The sequence below is a fragment of the Onychostoma macrolepis genome, chromosome 07, assembly GCF_012432095.1.
Source record: "Onychostoma macrolepis isolate SWU-2019 chromosome 07, ASM1243209v1, whole genome shotgun sequence".
NCBI classification, from domain to species: domain Eukaryota; kingdom Metazoa; phylum Chordata; class Actinopteri; order Cypriniformes; family Cyprinidae; genus Onychostoma; species Onychostoma macrolepis.
Window position 1 is genome coordinate 37,236,171 of NC_081161.1, and position 27,536 is coordinate 37,263,706.

Genomic DNA, 27,536 nt, shown 5'->3' on the forward strand with positions numbered 1-27,536 from the left:
GGGGGCATAGGATATAGAAGGAAGGAATGTCTCTTTAAATTACCCTTTGCTACCAAGCAGCAAGAGAGGGAAATACCATACCTCTCTCTCTCTCCCCTCCCAACAGACGTCCGGCATGTGACACTTTGGCCCAGCTACACCAGCTGACCGATCCGGGTGGCAGAAGCCGTGTGTCTTGAAATCCCAGGACACCCTTTGCAATCCCAGCCTTATCTTTAATAGCTGTCAGTGAAGACATCTAGGATGGAGACGTTCTTTCTTTTGAGACTTTCCTTTTTTATATAGGAGTATTTGCATCATATGAAACTGTGCCATTTTTGTCAACAAGGCAATGCCAGCTTGAATTTTTCAAATCATTTGCTGAAGAAAGAAATTTTCTACAACGGATGTCAAATGAAGATTCTCTACCTACACAGCACTGGATATTGTCATTATTTTGGGACGTTTTTGCCTTTTTGTGACCTTTTGTTTTACTCTCAGCGCTTATTTATTGCCCCTTCACCAAATCATTTTATGTAGCAACCCATAAACAATACCCTGTTTGCACCTCCAGGTAAGGATCAGCAACCAATCAATTATCGTAACACTATCCACAACAACCAGCATCCCATCATGTGTTGATTTCTAGACATTTTTTCATCCTTCTGAAAGTTTTTTGTGAATCTGAGACTCTGTATTCCTGTGCATCGGTTTATTTGTGGATCCTCCATTCAGCTTTCTAGGGGCGGAAGCATGATAAAGAGCAATAAGAAACTAAATTCCCAAGATGGCTCAACAAATGCTATCACAAGTAACAATGTCAACAAACAGGCCAATAGCCTGGCTCTCTTCTCTCAACCGAATACCCCAAATAGGTAAGTGGAGACGTGTTTTAAAACCAACCTATTAAACTGATTTTAAATCAGTTTTGATGTCTTCATGGGTAGGAGCTGATCCAGATTCAGTGCTCAAACGATACTTGTGTCTGAAAATGTGTGGCTTGAGACGTAGGCTCTGAAACAAAGACAATTAAGAAATGTCATTTGTGTTTGTCTTCCCTCTCAAGCTGTTTAATTCACTAACCTGTCTGGACGTGAGATTTGTTGTGTTTTGTGTCCTGCTCATGTGCCTGTTTTATGTTGAAACTTTATGTTGACATTGAATCAATTGAGTACAAGTTGGAAGAACAACTTTTCAAATGGGTTTCAATGATTATTTACCACTGCAAAAAAAAAAACATTACTTCTAAAAATCCTTAAAACAAGATAAATTGGTTTAAATTATCATTGAGGCATGTTTTCTGAGTGTATTTTGTCTTAATTTTCACTTGCTTTTGTAAGTATAAAAAGTTCAAGTTTTTTCCCAGTGCAATAGGACAAAATTTACTAATGTTCAAGAGGCAGTCTATGAAAACAAGTCTTAAAGTTTTAAGGTGTTGCTTAGTTACATGTATCTTGTTTTAATGATTATTACATATTTTAACCGATAAACAAGGCAAAAATACTCATTAAAGAATATGATTTTCTGCTGTGTAGTTCTATCAAATTAATTAGCATTAATCTGAATATGATTTGCAAAGTCTTTAAAAAGATTTTTGGCAATGTCACATCAAATCAAATTTGCTGGTGAAGGCATTTATAATCATAGTCTAGTCATGACTGGTTTCATTCCTTTAGTGTGAGTCAGTATCCCCTGATAGCAATAGTCTAATTATATAATCCATGTTGTATTCATTTATAATGGCCCTTAGACCAACTAGCATAAAAAACAAGAAGCTCAAGGGGTTGGTTTTCCGCCGCCTGCAGGGACCAGCACCTGTTGTGTCTGCAGTTTACTATGCAAAGGAGTGTCATTATCGTGTATAAAATGCGGTCTCGAACCTTTTAACCCAACATGAGCTTTAATATAATTTAATATAAGTCTGTAATATAATGCCAAACTCAACCTGGTAATTATTTTAATATATCTGAAGTACACTGTAGAAACTGTTACCTTTTTTAAATTTTGCCATGAAATTGGTGACATATTTAAGAAACCTTCCCTTTGTTCTTGCGAGCTTTATAGCTTTACATTTTGGGCCTAGATTTATTCTCTTGATCACATGACTAGAGGATACTGTTGCTTACTTCATGTTGCATTGCTTTAGTCACTCAGCCCAGATTAACACTGGTTCAGTTAACATTACACCTACAGGATCACCCACATTAAACTGAATGAAAGACACAGTCAAAACAAAACAAGACTTTAATTCAAAGCAGTATTTGCTATTAGGATTACTTAAAAAGTACCATGATTATGGACTAATTGTTGCTTTGGTATGTTCCCCTCCATTCCCAGCTGAACTGGTTGATGTAACCCACTAATTCTGTGGATGAAAGGATTTTGTTGTTCTCTCTCCAAGTCACATCCATTTCTCCTCCCTTATTCTTTATATGCTAACAATGGATCTTCCTCTGCTGTCTGGAGCAGTGACCATAAGTGCATTGCTCTAACACAAACTAACTCTGATACTCTGTAGATTAGCAAACCAACATGTTTTAAAAGATGAACAAATAAGGCTAACAAGGTTATGATTAAATTACCCAAAAAATAATTTTCAGTTATCTGTTGTCCTGTCAAAAGAATATTCAGGATTCAATACAAATTCACTCTATTGACAGCATTTGTGTTATAAAGTTGATTACCACAAAAATAATTCATATTAAAATAATAAATGTATAAATATATATCAAATTATTACATAACTATATAAATAGCATTTACACATATAATGAAGGGACAAGGTAATAGATACTATAATAAATAGACATCCACAAGACAAACATTATGTTTTTGTGCACAAGACATTATAGTGAAAACACATGAACTATATGAAAAGGACTGTTTAAATGAGCATGACGCCATCCACAATCATATTATCAACGCATAACCAGATTTTCACTGCCTACAAAAGTTGTCTTACCTCAAAAATGATAACTTAGACAACTTCCTTCCATCCATCCATCTTCTATACTTGCTTTAGGGCCATGAGGAGGGGTTGGAGCCTACATTACAACATAAATAATAATGATTTTTACTTATTAAGTCATGTAAGTGCTTTAACAAAAATACAAGCTTCATATTTCCATGAAAGGGCCTTGCCCTGTTTACTTTCATTGTAACTGCATTAGTGTAACATGTAACTGTAACTTACAATTAGTGAAAACAGCACAGTGGGAAAGATTGTTTTTGCTAATCTGCGTGTTGTGCATTTGACATTGACATTTGCACACAATGGTTGTGTGGGACCGTGGCGAGACTGTCTGGAGAAGCCCACAATGTGTCCGCTGTGGTATTCTTGTAAATTCCATTACGCTCAGACTGATATGCCATTTCCATCCCAACACACCATGACAGCTCATCTTTCATTTGTAAATCATTTGTTTTCTTGTCACTGTCCTCATCATCATTGCAGAAATATCATTATAAACCTCAACAGTGTTAATCGATCATATCATTCTCAGTGTCATATGATCATCAAAATCTGCATTTTCATTATACTCATCTTGATAGCAAACTAATTCTGAATTGAAAGATAATCGTGACACATTCACAAAGCACATGAGGCAATGTCTTCCTGCTGTCTGTCTGGATTACACTACCACGACGTGCTGCTTGCTCCAAATAGACCCTTGAGCTGAAGGGCCAGTCATGTCAAGCAGCTGAATGCAAACTCAATAAAGCAGCTACACACAACACATGATTGCACTCGTAAATTCAGCACACAGCAAAGGGTCATAACTTAAAAGATGGTGAGCTAAACCATGCCGAATGATGACCTTTATCAGTCACCTGCTAGCTGACTATCAGTTTAGTTCTGATGAAATGCAAGCGAAGGAATCTTCCAAAAACAATTACATGCACTCTAAAAAATGCTGGGTTAAATACAACCCAGCGCTGGGTAAAATATGGACGAACCCTGCAGTTGGGTTACTGCCCAGAAGGTTGGGTTAAGCATTTAACCCAACTGTTGGTTGAAAACAACCCAGCATGTGTTCTGTTCAATATTTACCCAGCACTGGGTTGTATTTAACCCAGCATTTTTTAGAGTGTGGACTGTTGTATTATAGAAGGTGACAATCTGCTGTCGCTTCCCTGTCATCTGAATGAGTCCAGTGATATGGCCTGGAACACAAAGTTATGGTGATGATCCCATGGCTTGATGAAAGTCTGAACACAGTCTGAAACAGATTTATGACTCTGGTTTGTTTGTTCTGGAAGTAGTCACAGCCACAGGCTTATGCCATTGATTGAACATTGACACAGGAGATTATGGTTTCTTTCCTCTCTCCTCTCTCCTCTCCCTCTTACAATTGCTATCCTATGTATGTACTTCAATCATACAACAATCATACTGTGAACTAAATGGTGTGTGTCCCCTGTGGTGTCCAAAAATAATGCAAGCCTTTAAAACTGGAGGTTTATGAGGCAGTAAAGCCAACTAATTTACCCATAACATCATTGATGCAACATTGGTTTTCATCCTGCTGCTAAAGTTCATATTTAAAGTGATTGCCATTTACGAGCAAGATGAGTAAAATACCCATTTTAAAACCAATAAAAAAGCAATTAAAAAAACGATTGTACACTACCAGTCAAAAGTTTGGAATAAGATTTTTAATGTTGCTGAAAAAAAGTCTTTATTGGTTACCCAGGCTGTATTTATTTGATCACAAATACAGTAAACTTAATTTTGTAAAGTATTTTACAATTTAAAGAACTGTTTTCTAATAACATTTTTTTTTTCCTTGTGATGGCAAAGCAGAGTTATTGCAGCTATTACTCCAGTCTTCATTGTCACATAATCCTTCATAAATTCTTAATTATTCCAAACATTTGACCAGCTGTGTGTTACTATTGGCTTAGAATTCTGAAAGGTACGAATTATTCAATTTACCAATATACAAAAAGGAAAATCAGCTGACATGAAGTCAAACTGAAGATAAACATGGGAAGGAAAGTCTGACCAGACTACTGTGAACACTTTGGCAAGATTCATTGGCAGAATTAGACGTGTTAATCATAGTCTCATGGCACTAGCTGTTATCAGAAACTGAATACTAGAAAATTTCATGTGGTTCCTTTTCACCTTTCACAGTGTAACACAGTGTTACCTTGTAACAACCAGCTTGGAAAAAAGTAACATCTTATCAGACTAAAAAAGTATTTAAATGCAGTATATACACCTATATGCTATATCCTGTAGGATCCACAATATGTCCTTAGCACATGCTGGCATGACCTTGGCTTTTGGCCTTTTAATGCCATAAGGACCGTAGATGGGCAGTAGTGGATATCTATATCTGGGCCCCTTAACAAGATTTATGGGTTCCTCCTTCAGAAAGGTTACATATGCTTTGGATATGTTTTATGGGCATGCATGATTTACAGTGATTGTGTGTGCATGTTAAGAGCTTGTGGCCCTAACAGTACCACAACTAGAATTACACATGTCGTCTTATAGTACAGGCATAACATTTTTTTTGCAAAGCTTAAAAATGGTTATACAAGATGTTTAATGAATGTAACATTTGTAGTATTAAAGGGCGAGTGATAGTTCCATTAACTGGCCAGAAACTCTTGAACACTGTGTAAGGTAACTCAGAGAAGCTATGCTGATTTAAAGGGTGTCATGTCAACACAGCCAGTCCCAAACCTCAAGTGCAAATACACGGTGTTCACAGATTACCTATTGGACTATGCCTTGCTTACTACTCACAGCAACTTTATATTACTTTGACTACTGTTAAAACTGATTAACTATAAAATATGAAATATATTCAAATCAAAAACAGGTCTTTTTTCTTGAGAGATTTTATATAAACCACCATAGCTCAAATAAATTATAGTTTTATCAAACACATGAACCTGGAACAAGGTTTCTTTGGAAGAAAAGGAGTGAGATGAGGACAGCTGAAATGAGGAGCAAGCTGTTTTCAGTTACAGCAGAAAAGATGGTGAACATATCTGAGGACAGAGTTACCACAAAACGCCTCGCCAGCACAATTCTGAAATCACGGGTGTGGGAGAAGGTTAAAGGGGTTGTGTTTGCATGAGGGTGTGTAAGTGTTTATCCGTGTGTGTCTGTACTCTGAAATAGAAGGTGTCAAGGTGCTGAAAGAACTCATTTCGGATGGGGTGACGAGACCAAAGCCCACTTGAACTGAATATGGAAACATTAACCAGCTCATTTGAGCTAACCAGCAGATATCCATAAGAAATCATGCTGTGAGAGGATGTTCTTTCATACTAATAACCAAACCAAACATTAACATTAATTTTACATTAATATAACCAGATATTTTAACTGTCACCCATCCCCTCTGTGGGACGCCTAAGTTTATTTCACTATATATTACAATTAAATCCTAATCTAATCATGACAAACTATATATCGCTGGAAAAGTCTAAGACTCCTAAATAGATATTTGACCACTGTTTTTTGTTAAAAAATATGGAGGAAAAGTAATAGATTAATTTATGACAAGAGTGTACCTGAAAAATCTACATCATAACAGGAGTTCTGACCTTTGTCACAAAAAGTCTTCTTCATTGCCTTTTTCTCTATCACACTTTAGAAAATGGAACATCAAAACCATGTTACAAAATGTTTTTGTTCATGAATTATAAAAAATTAAGTTTGGATAGTTCACTTTCACGTCTATGTTCAAAAATGTGAGTGACAGTTAAGGGTTAAAGGAATAGCTCACCCAAATATAAAAATTAGCTTACAATTTACTCATCCTCAGTTCATTCAAGATGTAGATGAGTTTGTTTCTTCATCTTTTTTGCTCACCAATGCAGTGAATGGGTGCCATGAGAATGAGAGTCCAAACAAGCTGATAAAACATCCCAATAATCCACAAATAATCCAATACAAGTACTCTCTATTCAATACTGCTATCTCCAGTGAAAAAGTCTGAACCAGGAGAGAAATATGCACAGATCGAGCACAGTTTCCAAGTGAAAACAGTTCTAAACAAATACATTGGTGAAAGAAAAACATTGGAATGTACTTTTTCACTGGAGGAAGTGTTAATATGGACTGGTATTGGCCAGACACGATGGTTTAAATTTAAAGCTCCTTGTGATGGATTCGTTTCTTACAAACATGCAGCTTTCACTTCACAAGATGTTAATTGATGGACTGGAGTCATGTGAATTACTTATGGATTATTGTGGTGTTTTTAATCTATGGTGGCTGAGAGAGCTCAACGCGCTGCAACTTCAGAAAACACATGCAAATAGAAAAAGCACCAGCAAATCAAGAAAACATCTTCATCAGTTTGACAGCAGGTAATGCAAATGCTCACAATGCAAATAAATAAAGAAACACGCTGCAAATGCTCACAACACAACCAAACAAAGAATTTTATTTGCAGTGCGTTTCTTTGTTTGGTTGTATTGTGAGCATTTGTAGTGCATGTGTTGTCAAATTGATGAAGTTGTTTTCTTAATTTGCATGTGTTTTTTTTTCTATTTGCAGTGGGTTTCTTTATTTGTTTGTGTTGTGAGCATTTGTAGCATGGGTGTTGTCAAATTGATGAAGTTGTTTTCTTAATTTGCAGGTGTTTTTTCTATTTACAGCACGTTGAGCTCTCTCGGCCACCATATTAATCAGCTGTTTGGACTCTCATTCTGACGGCACCCATTCACTGCTGACGATCCATTGGTGAGCAAATGATGCACTGCTAAATTTCTCCAAATCTGGTCCAATGAAGAAACAAACTCATCTACATTAATTTTCTTGACTGAAGGAAGTGATTCATGATTCAAAAATCCTTTTTGCAAATCTTTGGGTAAACTAGTGAGATAACATTATTGTACTACCAAAATCTGCTTTTCATATTAAAATATCATAATAATACAGGCGGTACAATAGAAAGCCACTTGATCAATCAGAATTTGTTGCAGTTGACCTGTCCATAAAACGTATATGGCCAGTAGTCACATAGATGGTGCACAGTGTCATACACACAAATACAAACAAGATGATGAACATAAATATTCTTTAGACATGCAGCCATGCAGCTAATTATTTTATTTAAATAATAAACTAATCCTTTTTAAATATAATAAACAACAGAATGCACAATATATGATGTAAATTATCCTTTGAGCTGACACAGTAAACCTAGACGTCTAAAATAAGACCCAGTGGGTTTCATGCAAACTGAAATACTTGTAGCCTGATACTCCATCTGCCATGAGGACATCATGTTATCGTGACCTTTTAAGAACTGAAGGGCTCCTGGGAGAGTCTGTCCTGTGGCGCTGAGTGGTAGGTATTCCCCCAACCCCTGGAGGGCATTTATTCTTCTTATATTTAATTAGTTATCTGTTAACGGGACCCCTCACAGTCCATATCATCTGCCCTGCCAGACAAATGGTGTCATGCCAGCTGCCCATAACGTAGCTACAGTACGTGCAAAGGGACGGGATGAAAAGGGTGAACTGTTTATCTAACTCTTATGCTCTTGCTTGAAGTGCAAATTACACCTTTCATCATGTCTTTTTTTCTTTCTGTCGCTCATGTCTGAGTGTTTGCAATGAGGCCAGCTCTCTCTCTTTGTGCCCAAACTGTTATTGATTGAAATTGGCCCCTGGTGCTTGAATGATTTTGGTCTGTCACTATGCTGGACCTGGAGTGCTGAGTCTCCCAAGAGCATTAGATGCCCAAATAGATTGCAAGAAAACATTGGTATCAATCACTTCTACAATCCACTTATAATGTATAATGTTTCTGGGAAGCAGGACACAGACTTGTTCTCCTGGTTAACTGATCTCAAGTTCTGCCCAGTAGATTAGCATGTGGTCAAGCACAGTAAATACTCAGGGTGTGAGTTTGGGATTGCCAAACTGATGCGACAGACAGACAATTTGATTCATTTATGCTAAAAAAAAGATGGCTTAACGAGCAAGCCATAACTGAGTAGCCTTACTAACCTACATTACTGTTGAAATCAAAGTTTAAGGACGGCAAGATTTTTAAAAATATTTTTGAAAGAAGTCTCTTATGCTCAGCAAGGCAACACTTGTTTGATCAAAAATTCAATAAAAACAATAATGTTGTGAAAAATTATTGCAATTTACGTGAACGTAAAATGTAGTTTATTCCTAATGGCAGTAATGATGCACATGATCCTTCAGAAATAATTTTAATATGCTGATTTTGTACTCAAGTAACATTTCTTACTATAATCAATATTCAAAACAGTTGTTCTGCTTAATGTTTTTTTTTTTTGTGGAAACTGTAAGGTCCACGCATTTGGCCCAAAGAAGGTATCCAATGATGGATGAAGGTTTCCTGCGTGTTCGGTCTTGTCAGCATGCAAAGTTATTAAATTTAGGTTAAATTCTAATCTGACTCCATTTTATTATGACCTTGAATTTAGGTTGAAATGCAAATTGGTTCGTCTGTTTCTAATTATTATTCTTCTGACATTTGATTATTCTAGTTAACTCTTTACTTTATTACGCGTTCATAAGGAATCTATGTCGCTCAGGGTGTATCACGCTGGCCGATGTACATGTACCCCACGGTCACAAACCCTCGTCTGATCATTAATCAGAGGTTATGACTAACTATTTAATAGACCGCTTCATGCTTGTCATTTTTAAATAGTGGTTCTGTTTAGCCCCCTACAGTCACCTATGCAACAACTTAGTTAAAGCTCAAACAATAATCAGAGGTTATGGCTAGTACTATGATACTTCAGTAGTGTTTCTATCTAGCCCCCTATAGTTAGTCTAACTATATAACAACTTGATTAAAGCTGAGACAATAACCAGAGGTTATGGCTAGCACTATGAAATATGCCTGAACCATGCTAGTATTTCAATAGTATTTTATCTAGCCCCCCACAGTTAATGCAACTGCATAACAACTTAACTAAAGTCAAGCAGTTAGTCAGAAATCTAGAAACTCACCTGATGTGCCCCATGCTCCATCTAACCTGAGATCTAGTATGTACTTAACGCCTTCACTTAATCTACTTGAGAAAATAATTTCAGAGTAAGTCAGAATAAAATCAAATGTAACCATTTATTATCAGTCAAGTAAATATGTATTGTGCCAATTATACAGCCAATTTAAAGATATCAAATCAATACAAGACATCAAAATCTCAAAGATGAATCTAAGAGTAAGCATACCCGACTTGAGAAAAATACATAGTATGAAGTGTGCGAACACACTTCATCCTATGGGCTCATTCCGGCTACAGAAGGCCCCGATCCTTTTGCAACATTTCCTTAAGTACTTCAGACCAAAACCAACGTCCCCCGAGATGGAGACAGGAACTAACAATTGGAATTTGCATTGATCAAGTAGAGTTATCACCCTTTGGGACGGAAGGTAATTTGCATGAAAGACACTGGGAACTGACCCGCCCTCTACAGTGTGCAAAATACCTCTAAACTCTTAGGATCTGTATTACCTTTTAGTTTACTTCTTGTAAGAATGAGACCATTGCACCAGATGCTCTGATACAATTCAAATGATACCAAACATGACTCTAAATATCACTTGAATTCATGTAGAACATTATATTCTACTATTGACCATTCTGAGTGAGCTGAGTGAAGGGAAGGGGATGAAAAAGAACTGATGCATATGTGTGAGAGGCGTTTTCCTGCATTTTCTCTCAGTGGGATGTGGAAAAAGATGTCTGTATGTTAATACACCGTGTTTGTGTTGTCCATCTCAGAAGTTCAAAGTGTGACGTATGAAAAACAGGTTCACACTCTCACACAATAAAAGCATGCTATACTGGGCTACTTAAAGAAGGCTCATCTGAAATGATGGCCAAAGAGGGATCAGGGTGTTTCCTTACAGAACTGAAAAATACAAAATAAAATGCACTGATTGGATAAGCAGTCATGTTCCATAGAAGCTAATGGCTTTCTATTAATCTAATCAAAATAAGATATAGTCTATTGCTCAAGTAAGATATTATGAGCTTGTATATTTTAACATTAAACATTAAAATAAACAGCTGGAAATATTCACAGAGAGGAAAATGAAACATTGTTTATTCATATTTATTTATTTATATCTAAATGTTTTGCAATGGCCAAAATAATATCTTACATGATTTCATCAGGGTTAAATAAAGTTGCTTGCCGATCTTGATACTAAGCCAGAACACTTGGCATAGATTTCACCTTAGCAAAATAACAGCTCTCTTATTACTCTTTCAGTCATGACATTACCAGCTTCCCAAACCAAACTCTTTCTAAAGGTAAGAACTAGATGAGTTAGTTAAAGCTGAAAATCAACAATGTAGTAAATGCAATGTTTCTTGTAAATTATTATGGTAATGCATTATTATGGTAATGCATGTTGGTTTCACAAACGGGGCTTAGCTTAAGCCAGGACTAGGCCTTAGTTAAATTAAGATATTTAAGCAACTTTTATAAAAATTGTGCATCTCGACACATAACACTGACATATTTTAAGATATGTCAGAGCAAGATATTTTCAGTTGAGACAGCTCAAACATGTATTTTAGTCTGGGCTAGCTTAAGCCTTGTCTGTGAAACCGGGTGTAAATGTCCTCAAATAGTCTAATTAACAATAAAATAAATACTCTTAAGAAAAAAGGATAAAAATCTAATTACTTTTTCTTTTAAAAACTGTGGTGAGACATATAATAAAAATATTACTCTTAGTCAAAGTATTTAGTATTTAAAAGTCAAGCATTTTTTAAACAAACAGATTTTTGGAATTAAGAGACAGTGGGTTTGTTTCATTCAATCAAACAGCCTAAGTTAACTTGTTTCATTCAAGTTCACAAAAGTGTTTATAAGGAGCCATAAGTATGATTTTACAATGGAAATGCAATAGTTCTCTAGCAAAGTACAAATTCCACAAAACTAAGCCTAAATATAGCAATCAAGTACAATTATTAAAGTACTTACAGCTGCTTTGTTACACTCAAGGTGATCTGTCTGTCATGCCACATTACTTAGACAACACTTAATGAGCTAAAATACATAAATATATAGCTTCACTGTAGTATGAGGAAAGTGAAATGTTTGTAGGCCCACATTGTTTAGACGTAATGTTTTAATCACTAGTGTTCGCCTGACTGAAAAAGAGTCAGACTAGTCTCAAAAATGAAAACACTGCCATCTCTTGGATATCCTTAAAAACGACCCCCTCTCTACTGTTTACAAGAAACGGCGTAAAACCCGTCTCTTATGAACTACTGTGCAAACAGTGCAACAGTCTCGTGAAATAATTAGTCTACTGAATAATAAGTTAACAGTTTACTGAATAATAAGTCAAAGATTGGAAGTGTTCGGGTTTGATTGGTTTTCCTGACCCGTTGCTCAACTCTGCGATCATTTGATCGCGTCTGAGACGCAAGCCCAACGTCCCCAGAAAGCGGAGCGTTTTCCTCGTCGGATTTCCACAGTAAGATTTTGCATATTAAAGTACGAGGTATGTTATTGTAGTGCATCTCACCTATGTTGGGAACCCTTCTAGTGTAAATGTGGTGATTTATTTATGGAATAAAATGATTTTTCCTTTATAAAATGACGATGTCGTCTGCTCGGGGTGAACGATACACTGAGGCGAAGCTGCAGAGCCAGAGGCCTGCAACAATCTGGTTGATTTCATGACCGTTTTGCCCATCAAATCACTCTTACTGCGTGTTTCGTGCAATTGTACATTGCTTTTTACTTTGTATGCGGCACACTGGCCTCAAAAACATCACCCCATCCAGACTATAACGCTTCCATTAAAATGATAGTAGTCAGCGGTTTCGCTAATGGAGGCGTTATAGATCATTGTTTGGGTGTAATTCCTCACCATCGATTGGTCAGCTGTCCAGTCTCATGACAAATGTGTTTTAGCAGTTGTTTACACGATACTGCATGTTATATGCCCTCCATTTGCAGTACATGTGGTCTAATTTTGTCCAGAGGGGAACTGAAGCAGATGTTTGGGTTGTAACATCATCTTGTGTTTCTGTATCGTTCTTCATAATGACCGGAAGAGTATCTCCGTTTAGTGTCCAGTGGTTGACATGTAACACAGGTTTAGGCCTGTTATCAGAAATGGCTGCTGTGCGAGGCGATCGGTTACTGTTCAGTGGACATTTTGTTTTCAGTCGCTGGATGGCGGGCTCACGTCTGAGTCATTTTCATTTTGCGGTAAATGTTCCCTTTAAAACACTTCCTGCAGGGAAATGACAGAAAATGCAATCCAAAACCCAGCGGTGGAGGGTTTCGGGTGGGTGTTTGATGATGAAATTTTGCATATGTTCTATTAATTTATGATATGTAGACTGCTGCGTTTTAATTTTGTATATGCATGTTTTAAAGGAATCAAAAAAGAACTCTCTTACTTAATGCATACTATTGGTTTTGATGTTTCACTATATAAAAACAGGGTTTTATAATATTTCATCAATGTAGTAGATTAATCTCTCAAATGCATACATGGGTGAATCATTCGCAATAAGATCAATAACATGCATGTAGAAAAACTAAATCAGAAATTAAATTTTAATGCCGAATACAATGCCAGTTAACTAAGGTTATGGCACTGATGGCAAATAAAGACAGATCTTAAAAGGAATTGTTCCCAAGTTTGATAAATTCACGTCCTGCCCTACAGTATTTATTTATTTAATTTATAACTTGGTAATATGTAACATTATAGAAGTAGAACAGGTGGTTAATGTTTCCTTTTGACTTTTCTGCACTTTTACTGTTAGAAAAAACTGATATAGAGAGAAATAAATTGTAGGGCTTCGCCAGTCACATCTTTGATGTATTTGGTCTGGACTGCGTGTCCCAAAAGCATTAGGCTATATGCCTAAGTAGATCGTGGAGACCATTGAAAAAAAAACAGCCCTGGTTGCAGGTTTGTCAAGTCTGTGTAACAGAACCAGTCCAGTTGGTACTCAAAACTAGCCCAATCATATTCCAGTGGAAATCGAAATCGTGCTCCAGGGGCTGGGGGTCAAAACCTCCTTCCAGGGGAGCGGAGCAGACAACAACCCATGGCTCTAGTATAAAAGTAGTCCAATTCTACAGGAAAACCACAGACTTGGCAACACTGCCTGGTTGCTTAGTTAGAAATTGATTTATTTTAGAATTGTTCAGTGCAACAGCGCTGTTATTTTATTTTATTTTTTATTTTTTTGTGTTAAACAGAAGTCGCTTCTTCCCTTTATTTTTTCATTGAACTTTTCACGAAGAGAAGTCACCTTAGTGATCTTTGTTGACAGGGATGGACAATATTGACAGTCCAGACTGTAATTACATCACACCAGCATTAATGTAAAAGTTCAAAGTACTTCTGACAGGTTATTAATAAATTTCAGTTGCCTAATACCTATAAATGACCAGTCTGGCTTATCATGTTGTCCTGTTTTGAGGCATGTTTGTCCCTCCCTGTTCACATTCAGGCGAAAAAAAGAACCCTACTAAAACTCATGCATGAAAGTTGTGTGAAGATACTCCTAAAATGTGGTATTATTTTGCTTTGTCTGTCTTGTCCTTTTTGCTTGCTGTTTTTCTTCTTCAGTGAAGACATGGAAACCTGTTTAAATCCCTTGAAGCTGGAGATTTGAGATTGTGTGACAGAAGGGGAAAATGGTCGCATCCGTTTTGCCATTTCTGTGTGAGGACATGAAGACAACAAGCCAATAACCCTATCTGTGTGTTTTTTCCCCTAATTTTTCCAGCTTTTCATTGTTCTTGGAAAGTTGTGTGCCCCCTGTTGCATTGAGGCATTTTGGGAGTCTGCCGCTTTTAGGCCCCGTCTCCCTCCAGCTGGCACAGATAAAGACTCAGTTGGCACTGCACCAGCTGAATGCAATTGCTGGCACAAGCGTCACTCCGCCTGCAATTGCTTCACCTGCTTTGACCTTGCACAACTTGCTCAAGGTCACCATGTCGCATCCATTATATAATCCTCGTGGAGGGCCGTTCCCCAGTGGTCAGAGACCCGTCGTGCCTGGCCAGTATGGTCTTGGGTCACAGCCTCGAATGGAGCTGGGAGCAGCCCGTCTTGGCATGGGTTCCATATCCGGTTCTCGCGGGGGATTGATGGCCAACCAGCCCTTCTCACTGGGACAACGCCAGTCACAGATTTCCCCAGATCTTGAAGCCGCCATAGACCGGAACCTTCGGGGAGCCCGCGAGGAAGTCCGTCTTCTCACTCAAATGCTCCAGCAACCCAAAAAACCAGATCCCCGCATGAGAGAGGATACAAGGGATGAAGTGCTTCCTTCTGGCAGCGGCTTTTCAGGAACTTCGCGATCTGATGAGGCGGACTGGTCCATCTACCAAGCCCCAAGCAAGCTCTTCACATCTTCAAGTTTGGACCGTCCTTCCAGTTCTTCACAGCTGTTCCCTTCTGCAAGTTTTGTTAGAGGATCAAGTGGTTTGGACAGCCAGCCTCCGCCAGAACAGCGGCCTTCACGCTACACCTCTGAAAGTGCCAGCAGCATCCTAGCAAGTTTTGGACTCTCCAGTGAGGACCTAGAACTTCTAAGCCACTATCCAGATGATCAGCTGACCCCCGACAACCTACCGTTCATTTTACGAGACATCCGAATGCGTAAAGCGAAGAGGGACGTTGACGCGAGACCTGAATACAGCAAAGTTATTGACTATGGACATTCTAGTACATTTGACTATCCTGAGGAGAGCCCGGATGGCTATGCAAATAAACACCTGCCTAAAGAGTCACCAAAGTTTGTGAGGGAGGTCTCTGGACCACCCTTCAGTGGCATGGACATCACAAAGCATCCTCAGCCACGTCAGCCAGCTCCAGGCCCTGTACAAGTTTCAAAGCTTCAGAAACCTCCACCAGTAGATCCGAGACCCACTAAGACGATTCCAGCGAGACCCTCTGCTTCCCAGCCTATTCTGCAGCCTTCCAGTCGACCTCCTCCGCAGATACCGCCTCAACTTGGTGTTCTTCCTATGATGACCGTTGACGATATCTCCAGAGGTCCGAATGCCAACTGGATCCCGTTTCTTTCACCTCCAATCAGCATGCCTGCCATGAAGAGGCTTCCAACTCCGACCATGATGAACGATTACTCAGCAGCTACGCCAAGAATCTTTCCTCATACATGCTCTCTATGTAACATTGAATGTATCCAGATTAAGGTGAGTATCTTCTTACCCAGTAGTGCCTCTTTTGAAAGCATTCTTTTATTTTTATTTTTTTTGTATGTAAAGGGTCTCACTTCCTGTTTCATTCATTTAAAATGTGTTGGTGAACTTTGAGCTAAAACTGTATTAAACTTAAAATAAAATGTCAGAAACCTGTAATTAAATTTTTATGTTTGTTAACTTCAATTGCTTATTAATTGTTTAATTGCCATATTGTGGGTTAAAAAATATTAGCCAGTACGCTGATGTGAATAGAGTAGATAATAACTGGCTGGGAAAAAAATGTATCTTGACTACTTCAAGCCAATTCCAGTTTCAGAAGGAGTTTTATCAATTCCAGTTTTCTGGAAGCCTGGGGAAACCCGATGAAAAAACATTTTGTTGAAACCTAGTGTAAGACTTTGGACTGGCTGAAAGAAAAAAAAAAAAAAACTGTACCTGTTGTGAAGGCAGACCTGATGACTTTCCACATTGCAGAAGACAAAAGGCAGATGGCGATCTCCATCTTCGTAATACCTGAAGCAACGCCTTGGACTTTTGCATGTTGGGGAAAAAAGTTTTGTCATGAAAATCGTGGACTTTTTGTTCTAATGAGACTATAGTGGATTTAAGAAGGTTTATCATGTCACAAATTTGGACTTCTGGTATTTCTTTTTTCTCTTTTGAAAGTTTTTAGCTCTAGATTCAATTTTTTGAATCTTTTTTTTTTTTTTATAATCAGTTGCACTGTTTAAAGCACTATTGGTAATTAAAGCACAGACATTGATAATTAAAGCATTTTTGTTTGTTCACAGGACTGGCTTGAACATCAGAATACAAATCTTCACATTGAGAGTTGTAGACGTCTTAGGAAACAGTGAGTGTTTTTTATGATTGACTTCTATTGCACAAGAATTTCATTGGAGAATTTCTTGTTTAACTGTTAATGGAAAATCGTGTCCTTGTTTTGTTGTTGTAGATATCCTGACTGGAATGTTGAGGCTGTCTCTGTTTCAAGGTAAATCTCTATCATATCCATTCTTGGTCTTGAAATAAAATTCATCTTATAATTCACAATAATTGTCTACATATTAAAAAGGCTTTTAAATTCACTTGAAAATGCTCAATCATCCACAGACCTGAGCCCAAAACAGAACACAGCAGCTCAAAGCGGCACACCCGATCGCACTCGTACTCCAGATCCCCCAGTCCGAAGCGGCACCATGACTCCTCAAGCCGCCGTAAGCGATCCCGTTCACGTTCCCGATCCCGTTCTCGCTCCCGAAGCCCTAGAAGGTACCGGCGTTCCAGAAGTCACAGCCGGTCCCCCCATAGGAAGTCTCGAGTCAGTCCTTACAGACGGAGGTCCCGTAGTCCACCATCTCAACGGTCAAGGTCTCCAGTTTACAGTAGGCGCTCTCCTGTACGCCGTTCGAGCCCCCGTCGGAGCAGCCCCTCCTGGCAGCAGAGATCTAGCAGTAGTGAACGATTGGCCATGAAACTCATGTCTTCAAGTAAGACCTTTTATTGCAATGCTTTTGCTATGTAATATACAGTTTGCCTTCAAATCACTTGGTGTACTAATGCATTAAGTTAATTTCTTGCCCACAGCTGAGCTTTCCTCAATCGCAGACAGTAGTACTTTGAAGGCTGTGGTGAAATCCTTGGCACCGGCCCTGCTGGCTGAGCTAGCAAAGAAGAAAAGTAGTTCCACTACTTCCTCATCAAAGGGAAGCAGTAGCAGCAGTAATTGGAAACGGCCTCCCTCTCCTAAGAGAGCTGAGTACTCCAAGTCAAGCAGAACCTCCATCTCAAAGTCCTCCAGCACTCCAAAGGTACGTTCTCATATTGCACTTATAGGCTGTTTGTTCCTCCGTTACTTTAGATTAGATTTAGATTTTTGAAAAAAGTAGAGATGAATGTAAGTTTATCTGTACTAATAATTATGCATGAAATCTAATTGCTATCTTTGTTTCTGCATGATGTGAAGCCAAGACCCAAGGATGCCCCTGGCACATCCTGTTTGTTGAGGCTCATTGGACTTCCTTATGGGACTACAAACAAAGAACTGAATGATGCCATTGAGCCTTTTGGCAAGATTTATACTGCCATCCTCCTCAAGGCAATTAAAGAGGTAGAAATAATGTGTTTATCATTTGTGGTTTTATTTTGCATTAATCTTTGAATGTACAGCACAGTGCAGGTAGTTAATTAGTTGCTTATCTACCTCTCTGTAAAATGTGTAATTCATATTTTTATATGTCAGACTTAGTAATTTATATATATATGCTTAAACAAATGCCCAGATCATATGAACAAAGTTCATTTGAATACTTTTTTGTGACCGTTTTTATTTAGCTCAGAACATTGAAACATAACTTGTATATCCTGGGTTTATAAAAATGCACAGTACCATTCAAAAGTTTGGGGTTGGCAAAAAATTTTTTTTGTGTTTTTGAAATCTCTTATGTTTAATTGCTCAAAAATACAGTTAAAACCGTAGTACTGTGAAAAAAAATATTATTGCAATTTAGCATAACCATTTTCTATTTTAATATATTTTAAAATGTGATTTATTCCTGTGACTGCAAAGCTTAATTTCAAGTAGCTGTTACTCCAGTTTTCAGTGTCACATGATTCTTTAGAAATCGTAGTAATATGTTGATTTGGTGCTCGAGAAACATTTCTTATTATAAGCACAGTTGAAAACACCTGAAAAACCACTGGCTTTTGATCAATTTAATGCGTCCTTGCTTAATAAAAGTATTAACTTCTTTCTGAAAGAAAATTTTGAATGGTAGTGTAATGTAAATATGTGCATTTGAAATGTAGTTGTTGTAGCTGTTGCAAACTTTTGTGGTTTGCACTCTCTTCAGGCCTCAGTGTGTATGGAGAGAGAGGAGGATGCCAAAGCTTTGCTCAACTGTAAGAACCTGACAATTCGTGGGCAGGTTATTAAAGTCTGCATGGAGAAGGTATGTTTGACTCTTTGTCAATTCCACTTACAGATGAACCATACCAAGCCCTGACATTAAATCCAATTTGTGCATTTTTGTAGGATGCAAGAGAAGATGATGGGAGAAAATCTGTTAAGACCGAAAAACCTGTTAAGAAGTAAGTTCTCATGCATGCAGTGGTTTTGCAATGAACATGGATATAACTGTTGACTTTTATTTGTCATGTTTTTGAATTATACTTAAGTGTTGTTGCAAAAGGTTCTGTAAATGCATTTGTGTCCTATTACAGAAAAGAGGTGACTACAACAACAAAACCAACCCAATCAGCAAAAGTAAAGGGTGCAAACCCAGTTAAGGCACCTCAGCCAACAAAAGCAAAGGAGGTGACAGGTTCCAAGACGTCTCAAGTAACCAAGGGAAAACCGAACCCCAACAAGACTGCTCAAGTAGCCAAGGGAAAACCAAGCGACCCCAACAAGACGGCTCAAGTAACCAAGGGAAAACCAAGCGACCCCAACAATACGGCTCAAGTAACCAAGGGAAAACCAAGCGACCCCAACAAGACGGCTCAAGTAACCAAGGGAAAACCGAGCGACCCCAAAAAGACTGTTCAGACAGCTAAAGCTAAACCCCCTGCTAAGGGTTCAGGTAAGTGACTGCGTCTTCATCTGTAATTCTTGTGGTCATGCAGTACAATCTGTATAACATTTATTTGTGTAATTTGGCAGAGACAGCAGTTGCAAAGAAATTGGTAAAGAAGGTATGTTATTTTGTGTTCTCTGTTCTGTTATATGTGTTCTTTTCACATATAAAAAAACATTCACTGTTAAATCATCTACTTCTATTCTTTATCTTTGACTACAGGAAATACCCTGGAGAAAAAATATAGTTGAGATTACAAATCTTCCAGAGGAAGGGGTTACTGAGGATGACCTCACCAACCTTGCTAAACCATATGGCTTCATTGCAACTCCTGTCATAGCAGTCTCTCATCAAAAGGTAATACATAATGTTTATATATTATATCTTTTTATTATATTATTTTAATATGCATATTATTTTTTATAGTATTGTTTATTATATTTATTTATTATATATAAATGCCTCATTCATTCATTCATTCATATATTTTTTTATGCTTTTTTAGGCCTATATGCAGATGCCCAACACAGAGGCAGTTGAAGCAATGGTGAAGGCCTACTCTGAGACACCAGCTAAAGTGAAAGACAATGAGATAAGCGTTAAGATGATGATGCAACCTATCGACCTGAATTACACTGTTAGTGTGCACTCCATCTCTAAATTATACATAGGAAAAAAAATATTAATGTCCACGAAAAATTTTATGATGTATGTTTTGATTTTTAATCCAAATTTATTAAACATTCTGTGTTCTCCCTTAAAAATGCAATAATATTGAACTCTCTGTGTTGTCTATGAGAGAGAGAGCATTATGTCTCAAGTACATTTTTACTTGATTAATTCTGGTTAGTATTGACTGAATGCTTTATCTTTATCTGCCCCAAAGGAGTCAGTATTCAGAGTGCTAATGGACATGGAGAAATCACCTGTAAGTAAATGCCAAAAAGATGAATTAAAATTAAATAACCTGTATCATGTCTCAGACTCTCTTTTTCCGTCCTGACCACAGGAAATCGTCACATTGCCAGAACGCCTTCTCATTGTTGGCAATGTGCCAAAAACACTTGGGGCAATCAAGGAAGTAGAGACCATAATTAAACGCTATGGTGCCTTCAAGAAAGTTTTGCCTCTTAATGGCAGGGTAAGCACCTCAAATTCAACTTCTGTATTAATTAAACAATCTTATTTTTATTTTTTTCTCACATAACATCTTTGCAGAGATTTTAGCTGACTGTTGCAATATTGTTTTATTTTGTTTTAATCTCAGATTATTTTTGAAATGGAGAATGCTACTGCCGCTAGGACTATCTTCGCTCGCTTCCTCAAGTTTCGTTGTGTGGTCCAGAACAGTACCCTTAGCTTCCAACTAGCAAAACCAGTCAAGGTAGTTCAGCTGGTATTGTCTTCCATTTACATGTGGCATCACCTCAATGCTTTTACAGAGGCAATGAATTAAAAATGCAACTAACCATTTTGTTATTTATTTAACAGTTTAAAAAGAAGACAGAAGCAAAAGGGTAAGAGTAGAGAAATTAAATAGTTAGCTTTTATTTTATAAAAACAGTTCTGGAAATGTCAATTTTCTCTCATGTTTAACTCTCTTCTTAGAGCAAACCCTCCTGGTACAACAGCAGCGACAAAAAAAACGAATACTGTCAAAGCCCAAAAGGTAGTCACTGCAGCAGGAGCTTCTGCTGCATCTACTGCAGGTCCACCTGTCACAAAAGACAAAGATCCAAAAACTAATGCTATTATTGCGGCTAAAGAAGATGAAATTATTGTTATAAGCGATAGTGATGAAAAGATGAATGCTGATACCGCTGCAACTAAAGTTACTGCAGTTCCCAAAGACATTACAGTTGATGGGTCTGCTAATGCAGAAATGACTATTACTGAGAAAAAAGCAGAGAAGGATACCCAAGCTGTTAATGAAACTGTCATGGAGACCCCTGAAACTGAATCTGTGATAAAAGAGCATGAAGCTGCATCCTCAGTTCCCACGACTGAATCTAAGATTGAGAACAAGGAGCTTGAAGTTGAATCCTCTGTTCCCTCTTTAGAATCTGCTGTTTCAGCTGAGTCTGGGAAAGCAGAGCTTAAAGTTGAATCATCAGTCCCTGCAGAATCTGCTGTTTCAGTTGAATCTTCAAACAAAGAGCATGAAGTTGGATCCTCAATTCCTGCTTCAGAATCTGGAAAAACAGAGCTTGAGGTTGCATCGGCTGTTTCCACTTCAGAACCTGCAGTTTCAGTGGAGTCTGCAGAAGCAGAGCATGAATTAGCTTCCTCAGAAACTTCCATTTTAATAGACTCAACTGATCAAACAGGGACATCGCTTAAGAAAAAAGATCAGAATGTCCTGCAGGCAGAAGATGTTCCTAAAGAATTAGTTCCTACATCTGTGGAAGAAAGCAAAATTGACAATTCAAAGTTAGAAGATGACAATAATGATGAGTCCAAGTCAGAAATGGAGATTGTTGCTTCAACTGTTAGCAGTGAGGAAACTGCAGTAGAGGCCATGGAGACCCAGAGTCCAGAAGAACCTACCAAAAGCACTGACGTCAAAGATGATGTTTTGGAAACACACAAGCTCAAGATTGAAAACGAGGGCCAAACGAATGACTTAAAACCAACTGAACCTTTAGAGATGGACATAAATCCACAGTCTAGTAATGAAAATGAACCTGATAAAGAGCATGTCCCTGCAACTGTTGAATCTGACACCATTCCAACCTTTGATCCTGCCTCTGAACTACCCTCCACTTCTGATCAAACAGTCAGTAATTCATCTGTCACAATTACATGTGCCTCAAACAGTCCTCAAACGGTGCTTGAGCCCTTCCAGATTGATGACAGCTCTCTGGACTTTCCTCCAGTTACGCAGGAGATTTTGAAGGCCCTTGAATTAGCTGTCCATCAGTGTCGCTTACAGTCTTCACTAAAACGTGCCGAAGAAGAAGCCAAACAGAGGGCAGAAATGGAGAAAAAAGCTGCAGAGAAGAAAACTACAAAAGGCCCGTCAAGCTCAAAGAAGCCTGCTCAAGCAACCAAGAAGACCACTCAAGCAGAGAGCAAAAAGATTCAGGCCGAAAAAGAGAAAAAGTCTCAGAACTCTGGGTCAAAGAGTAAGCCTGCAGACACCTCATCCCCAGAGAAAGAGCCAACATCTAGGCACAGGAGCAGGGGTAATTCTGAAGAAGATGCCCCTACCAACAGGCGTGGGGGATCCTGTGGGTCCTCCTCCTCCTCCCGGAGGAGCAGGCGGGAGTCCACTCCTCCATCAAAACATTCAAGCCCTCCATCAAAGCGTTTAAGGGGGCATGATGTTGATCACAGGGTGAGGTGTACCAAGTATGATACCTTGATGTTTCTGCTTTTATTAATCAATCTGAAATTTTAATCTTTCTTTCTTGATTTATTTGCTTGTTTATAGAGTCATAGCAAAAACTCACAGCCTTCGAGGAGTCACTCAAAAACAAGGACCGCTGAAAAGGTAAGTGTCAAAATTTAACATGTCTGCAGTCTAATAACTGAAGATAGGCATTGCTGATTAAGAATTTGTGCTTTTCAGGAAAAAGATGAGGAACCGTTTCCATTTAACATCGATGAGTTTGTGACCGTTGATGAAGTAGGGGATGATGCAGAGGACACTGTGGTCTCAAATACTGAGTCTTCAGTCAAGGATGAGAAGATCGAGGATAAGCCCGATTCCTGCTCCATAGTGTGTCCTATTGCAGAGTCAGATCCAGCTGATCAAACAAAACAAACTGACAAGATTGTTGCTTCTGAGATAGGAAAACCTGAAGTTATTGAATGCGCAGATAAAATAGAAGCCAATATTGAAGAAACCACACCAGCTGCAGAAGTTGTTGCATCTCCAAAGCCAGAAGAGCAAGAGTCTCAGGAAGAGAGTGCTGATAAACCACTGGGAACAGATAAGATGGAAACTGCCAATGAGAACGAGACAACAGAGCCTTGTACTGTAGCAGAAACTGCTTCAGCAGAGATGGACAACAATGTTGAGACCCTACTAACCATGAAAAAAGACCCTGACATTGGGGCCTTGGATGAATTAGAGCCAAGCCAGTCAGTTTCTTCCTCTCCTTCACAGAAGGAACTCTGCCCACCAACCTCTGCAGAAACCTTTGAGAAATCAGAAGATGTCCATCCTGAGGAGCCTGAAACCTCTGCCCCAGTGATGGACAATAATGATGAGGCAACAGTGGTCTCAGAAATTCCATCCCATGATGCAATGGTCACTCTTGATGAGGTCAGTGAGGGTGAGGAAGATTTTCTCGATGAAACAAATGAGGAACAGCATTCGAAGACTGATGAAGTACCTGAGACACTTGTAACGGTTGATGAGGTTGGAGATGATGAAACGGGGGGCGAAGAATATCAGTTGGACAAAGACCTTCAAGGCCTAGTTACATTGGATGAGATTGTTGATGAAGAGGAGGAGTTTGATTCATTCAATCCTGAGGTCAGTTTTTTTTGGTTAAAACAGTCATTAAGGCTACCTTGGTTTGGTTTAGTACTTGTAAGTTGGCATGACCTCTTCTTTGTCTTTCCAGACTCTTGTAACCCTGGATGAGGCCAAGGGTGATGATGAGGAGAATGAGGAAGTGGAGCATAGTGAAGACAAGCCAACCACCTCAAGCACCACACCACCAATTATACCAGAAGAGCCTGTGAAATCGCCAAGCCAAGAAGAGGATCCCTGTGACCTCGAAGAGCTCCGCAAGATGAACTTTGTAACTGTGGATGAAGTAGGGGAGGAGGAAGAGGAACAACCACCCAGCGAAGATGTCAAAGAGGACAAGCAAGTTAAAAAGAGAGCTACAAGGGCTAAAAAGAGAACACGGCAGACTCCAGGTGAGTAAAAGAGAGAAAGCAGCTTTCTCATTAAGCCCAAAGATTAGATGTATTTCTAAGTGCAAAGTGACAAGCTGGTTGTCTCCTTTTGCTCTCTGTAGTGAGGAGATCCACAAGAGGTAAAAGAGGAGCGACAAAGATTGCTGAAGAAGCAGAGGAGCCCGAGACAAATGCGGAGTGTGAAGCAGAGGCTGCTGCTTCCGTAAGCGAGAGTCCTCCTGCAGCTGTCGAATCCATGGATCTCGATGTTAAGCCGGAACCGCAAAAGGCTGAAACCGTGAAAGTTCCAGAATCATCGACTGCAGAGGTCTCTTCAGGGTCAGAAGAGGACAGGACGAGAGCTAAAGATGATGACAACTCTGCAAAGTCAGAGAGTGATGCTGTTGACACACCAGTCTCTGACAGAAAATCCACAATCAAAGGTATTTAATCTCATTGACAGTTATTTAGCGTTTCTTTGTACCATTGTTCTTACCTATTCCTTTCTTCCATTTTCATTTGCAGAAGAGTCCAAGCAACGGCGGGAGACTGAGCCAACACAGGAACCAGAGGCTAAGAAGGCCCGCTCTCATTCCCCTGTGATTGAAGACTTCACCTTGCCCCCGTTTAACCCAGACAATCCCATTGGTAAGAGATCCACTTGAAAGGATGCTACCATCAGCGCCAACCTATTGGCTTTATATAAATTCTTTGTTTGAAAATGCTGCGATCAATAACTGAATTAAATGAATTTTTTTTACAACATTAACACCAAACAAAGTTAATAATATATATGTATATTTTTTTGTCATGTTTCATAGGGGTTGACTTTGTGGTACCCAAGACGGGTTTCTTCTGCAGACTCTGCTCTCTATTCTATGGCAATGAGGAAACTGCTAAGAAAAGTCACTGTAGTAGCCAAAAGCATTACCAGAACATGGAGGTACAAGTTACTATTTAATTCTGAATGTTAACTGCACTTTAATTTCTTAATGGTTTAAAATACTGGTACTTATTTAATTTGAAGTACTGTATTCAAGACTGAACATCTATTTACAGTGGTGTGAAAAAGTGTTGGCCGCCTTCCTGGTTTTTTAATTTTTTGCATATTTGTCACACTTAAAAGATTCAGATCATCAAACAAATTTTAATATTACACAAAGATAATGCAAGTAAATACAAAATGCAGTTTTTAAATTATGATTTCATTTATTAAGGGAAAAAAGCTGTCCAAACCTTCTTGGCCCTACGTGAAAAATTAAGTGCCCCCTCCTATTAAATCATGAAAGAACTGTGATTAACCACATTATTTTAGAAAGCTGAGTTAAATTTCACAAGCCAAACCCAGGCCTGATTACTGCCAGACCTGTTGAATCAAGAAATCACTTAAATAGAATCTGTCTGACAAAGTGAAGCATGTTTAAAGAGCAACACATCATTCCGCGATCTTATGAAATTCATAAACAGAAGAGAAACAAAATAGTTTACATGTATCAGTCTGAAAAGGGTTATAAAGCTATTTCTAAGGCTTTGGGACTCCAGCAAACCATGGTCAGAGCCTTTATCCACAAATGGAGAGAACTTGGAACAGTGGTGAACCTTCCCAGGAGTGGCCGGCCTACCAAAATTACTCCAAGAGCACGAAGACGACTCATCCAGGAGGTCATAAAAGAACCCAGAACAACATCTAAAGAGCTGCAGGCCTCACTAGCCTCAATTAAGGTCAGTGTTCATGATTCAACAATAAGAAAGAGACTTGGCAAAAACAGCATCCATGGGAGAGTTCCAAGGCAAAAGCCATTGCTGACTTTTGGGCAAATATTCTGTGGACTAATACGACAAAAGTTGAACTTTTTGGAAGCTGCGTGTCCCACTACATCTGGCGTAAAACCAGCACAGCATTTCATAAAAAGAACATCATACCAACAGTCAAACATGGTGGTGGTAGTGTGATGGTCTGAGGCTGCTTTGTAGCTTCAGAACCTAGATGACTTGCCATAATTGATGGAACCATGAATTCTGCACTCTATCAGAAAATCCTGAAGGAGAATGTCCGGCCATCAGTTTGTGACCTCAAGCTCAAGTGCACTTGGGTTATGCAGCAGGACAATGATCCCAAACACAGCAGCAAGTCCACCTCTGAATGTCTCAAGAAAAACAAAATTAAGGTTTTGGAGTGGCCAAATCAAAGTTTGGACTTAAATCCAGTTGAAATGCTGTGGCATGACCTTAAACAGTCCATTCATGCACGAAAACCCTCCAATGTGGCTGAATTAAAACAATTCTGCAAAGAAGAGTGGGACAAAATTCCTCCACAGCGATGTGAAAGACTCATTGCCAGTTATCGCAAACGCTTGATTGCAGTTGTTACTGCAAAGGGTGGAACAACCAGTTATTAGGTTTAGTGGGCAAGCAGTTTTTCACACAGGGCCATGTGGGTTTGGATTTTGTTTTCCCTTCATAATAAAAAACTTCATTAAAAAACTGCATGTTGAGTTTACTTGTGTTATCTTTGATTAATATTTAAATTTGTTTGATGATCTGAAACATTAAAGTGTGACAAACATGAAAAAAAAATCAAAAACCAGGAAGGGGGCCAACACTTTTTCACACCACTGTATGTAGTTAACTTTTCTCCTTTTTTTTTTTTTTTCCCTCCTCTCCTCCAGAAATATTACAAGAAGCTCAAGGCTCAGCAGCAGGATGGCTGCTCAACACAGACAACGCCCAGTCATGGTTCTGCTTCTGAATAGCCCCTGTTAAGAGTTTTTCTTTCTTTTTTTTGTTAACAGATGGGTCCAATTGTTTTGTTGTAAAGTTTTATTAATTTTTCTTGTTTAGAATGAAATGCATTGGCTCATGCTAAATAAAAGTAACATATAATCAGATATCTCTTTATGTGCATCTTTAATTTTTGAAATGTCTAAGACATTGAAATTG

The 27,536-nt window shown here is 38.6% G+C and overlaps 1 protein-coding gene and 1 long non-coding RNA gene across 4 annotated transcripts; one reads left to right on the forward strand and one right to left on the reverse strand.

Annotated features, from left to right (window-relative positions):
- The first annotated feature begins 413 nt into the window (after positions 1-413).
- On the forward strand, positions 414-27,484 carry znf638 (zinc finger protein 638). 3 transcript variants are annotated; one of them, XM_058781968.1, is made up of 26 exons: positions 414-553; positions 715-854; positions 14,724-16,158; positions 16,959-17,020; positions 17,123-17,161; positions 17,281-17,657; positions 17,755-17,978; positions 18,134-18,277; positions 19,020-19,118; positions 19,202-19,257; positions 19,390-19,748; positions 19,829-19,860; positions 19,965-20,099; positions 20,248-20,379; positions 20,629-20,670; positions 20,752-20,883; positions 21,010-21,126; positions 21,234-21,259; positions 21,351-23,079; positions 23,176-23,235; positions 23,314-24,225; positions 24,317-24,617; positions 24,719-25,039; positions 25,122-25,244; positions 25,418-25,539; positions 27,266-27,484. In XM_058781968.1, the coding sequence occupies exons 2-26, from the start codon at positions 733-735 to the stop codon at positions 27,347-27,349; spliced, it is 7,185 nt and encodes a 2,394-aa protein (XP_058637951.1). In that variant the 5' UTR covers positions 414-553; positions 715-732; the 3' UTR covers positions 27,350-27,484. The 3 variants fall into 3 exon arrangements, with proteins under 3 accessions (XP_058637951.1, XP_058637953.1, XP_058637952.1); XM_058781970.1 differs by lacking the exons at positions 414-553; positions 715-854 and adding an exon at positions 12,303-12,439; XM_058781969.1 differs by lacking the exons at positions 414-553; positions 715-854 and adding an exon at positions 12,328-12,466.
- LOC131544048 (uncharacterized) lies at positions 582-12,078 on the reverse strand. Its single transcript, XR_009272034.1, has 4 exons — positions 11,941-12,078; positions 2,942-3,023; positions 883-993; positions 582-718 (listed from the first exon to the last, which is right to left on the reverse strand). It is a non-coding gene; the product is annotated as an uncharacterized LOC131544048 (long non-coding RNA).
- Positions 27,485-27,536: the final 52 nt, after the last annotated feature.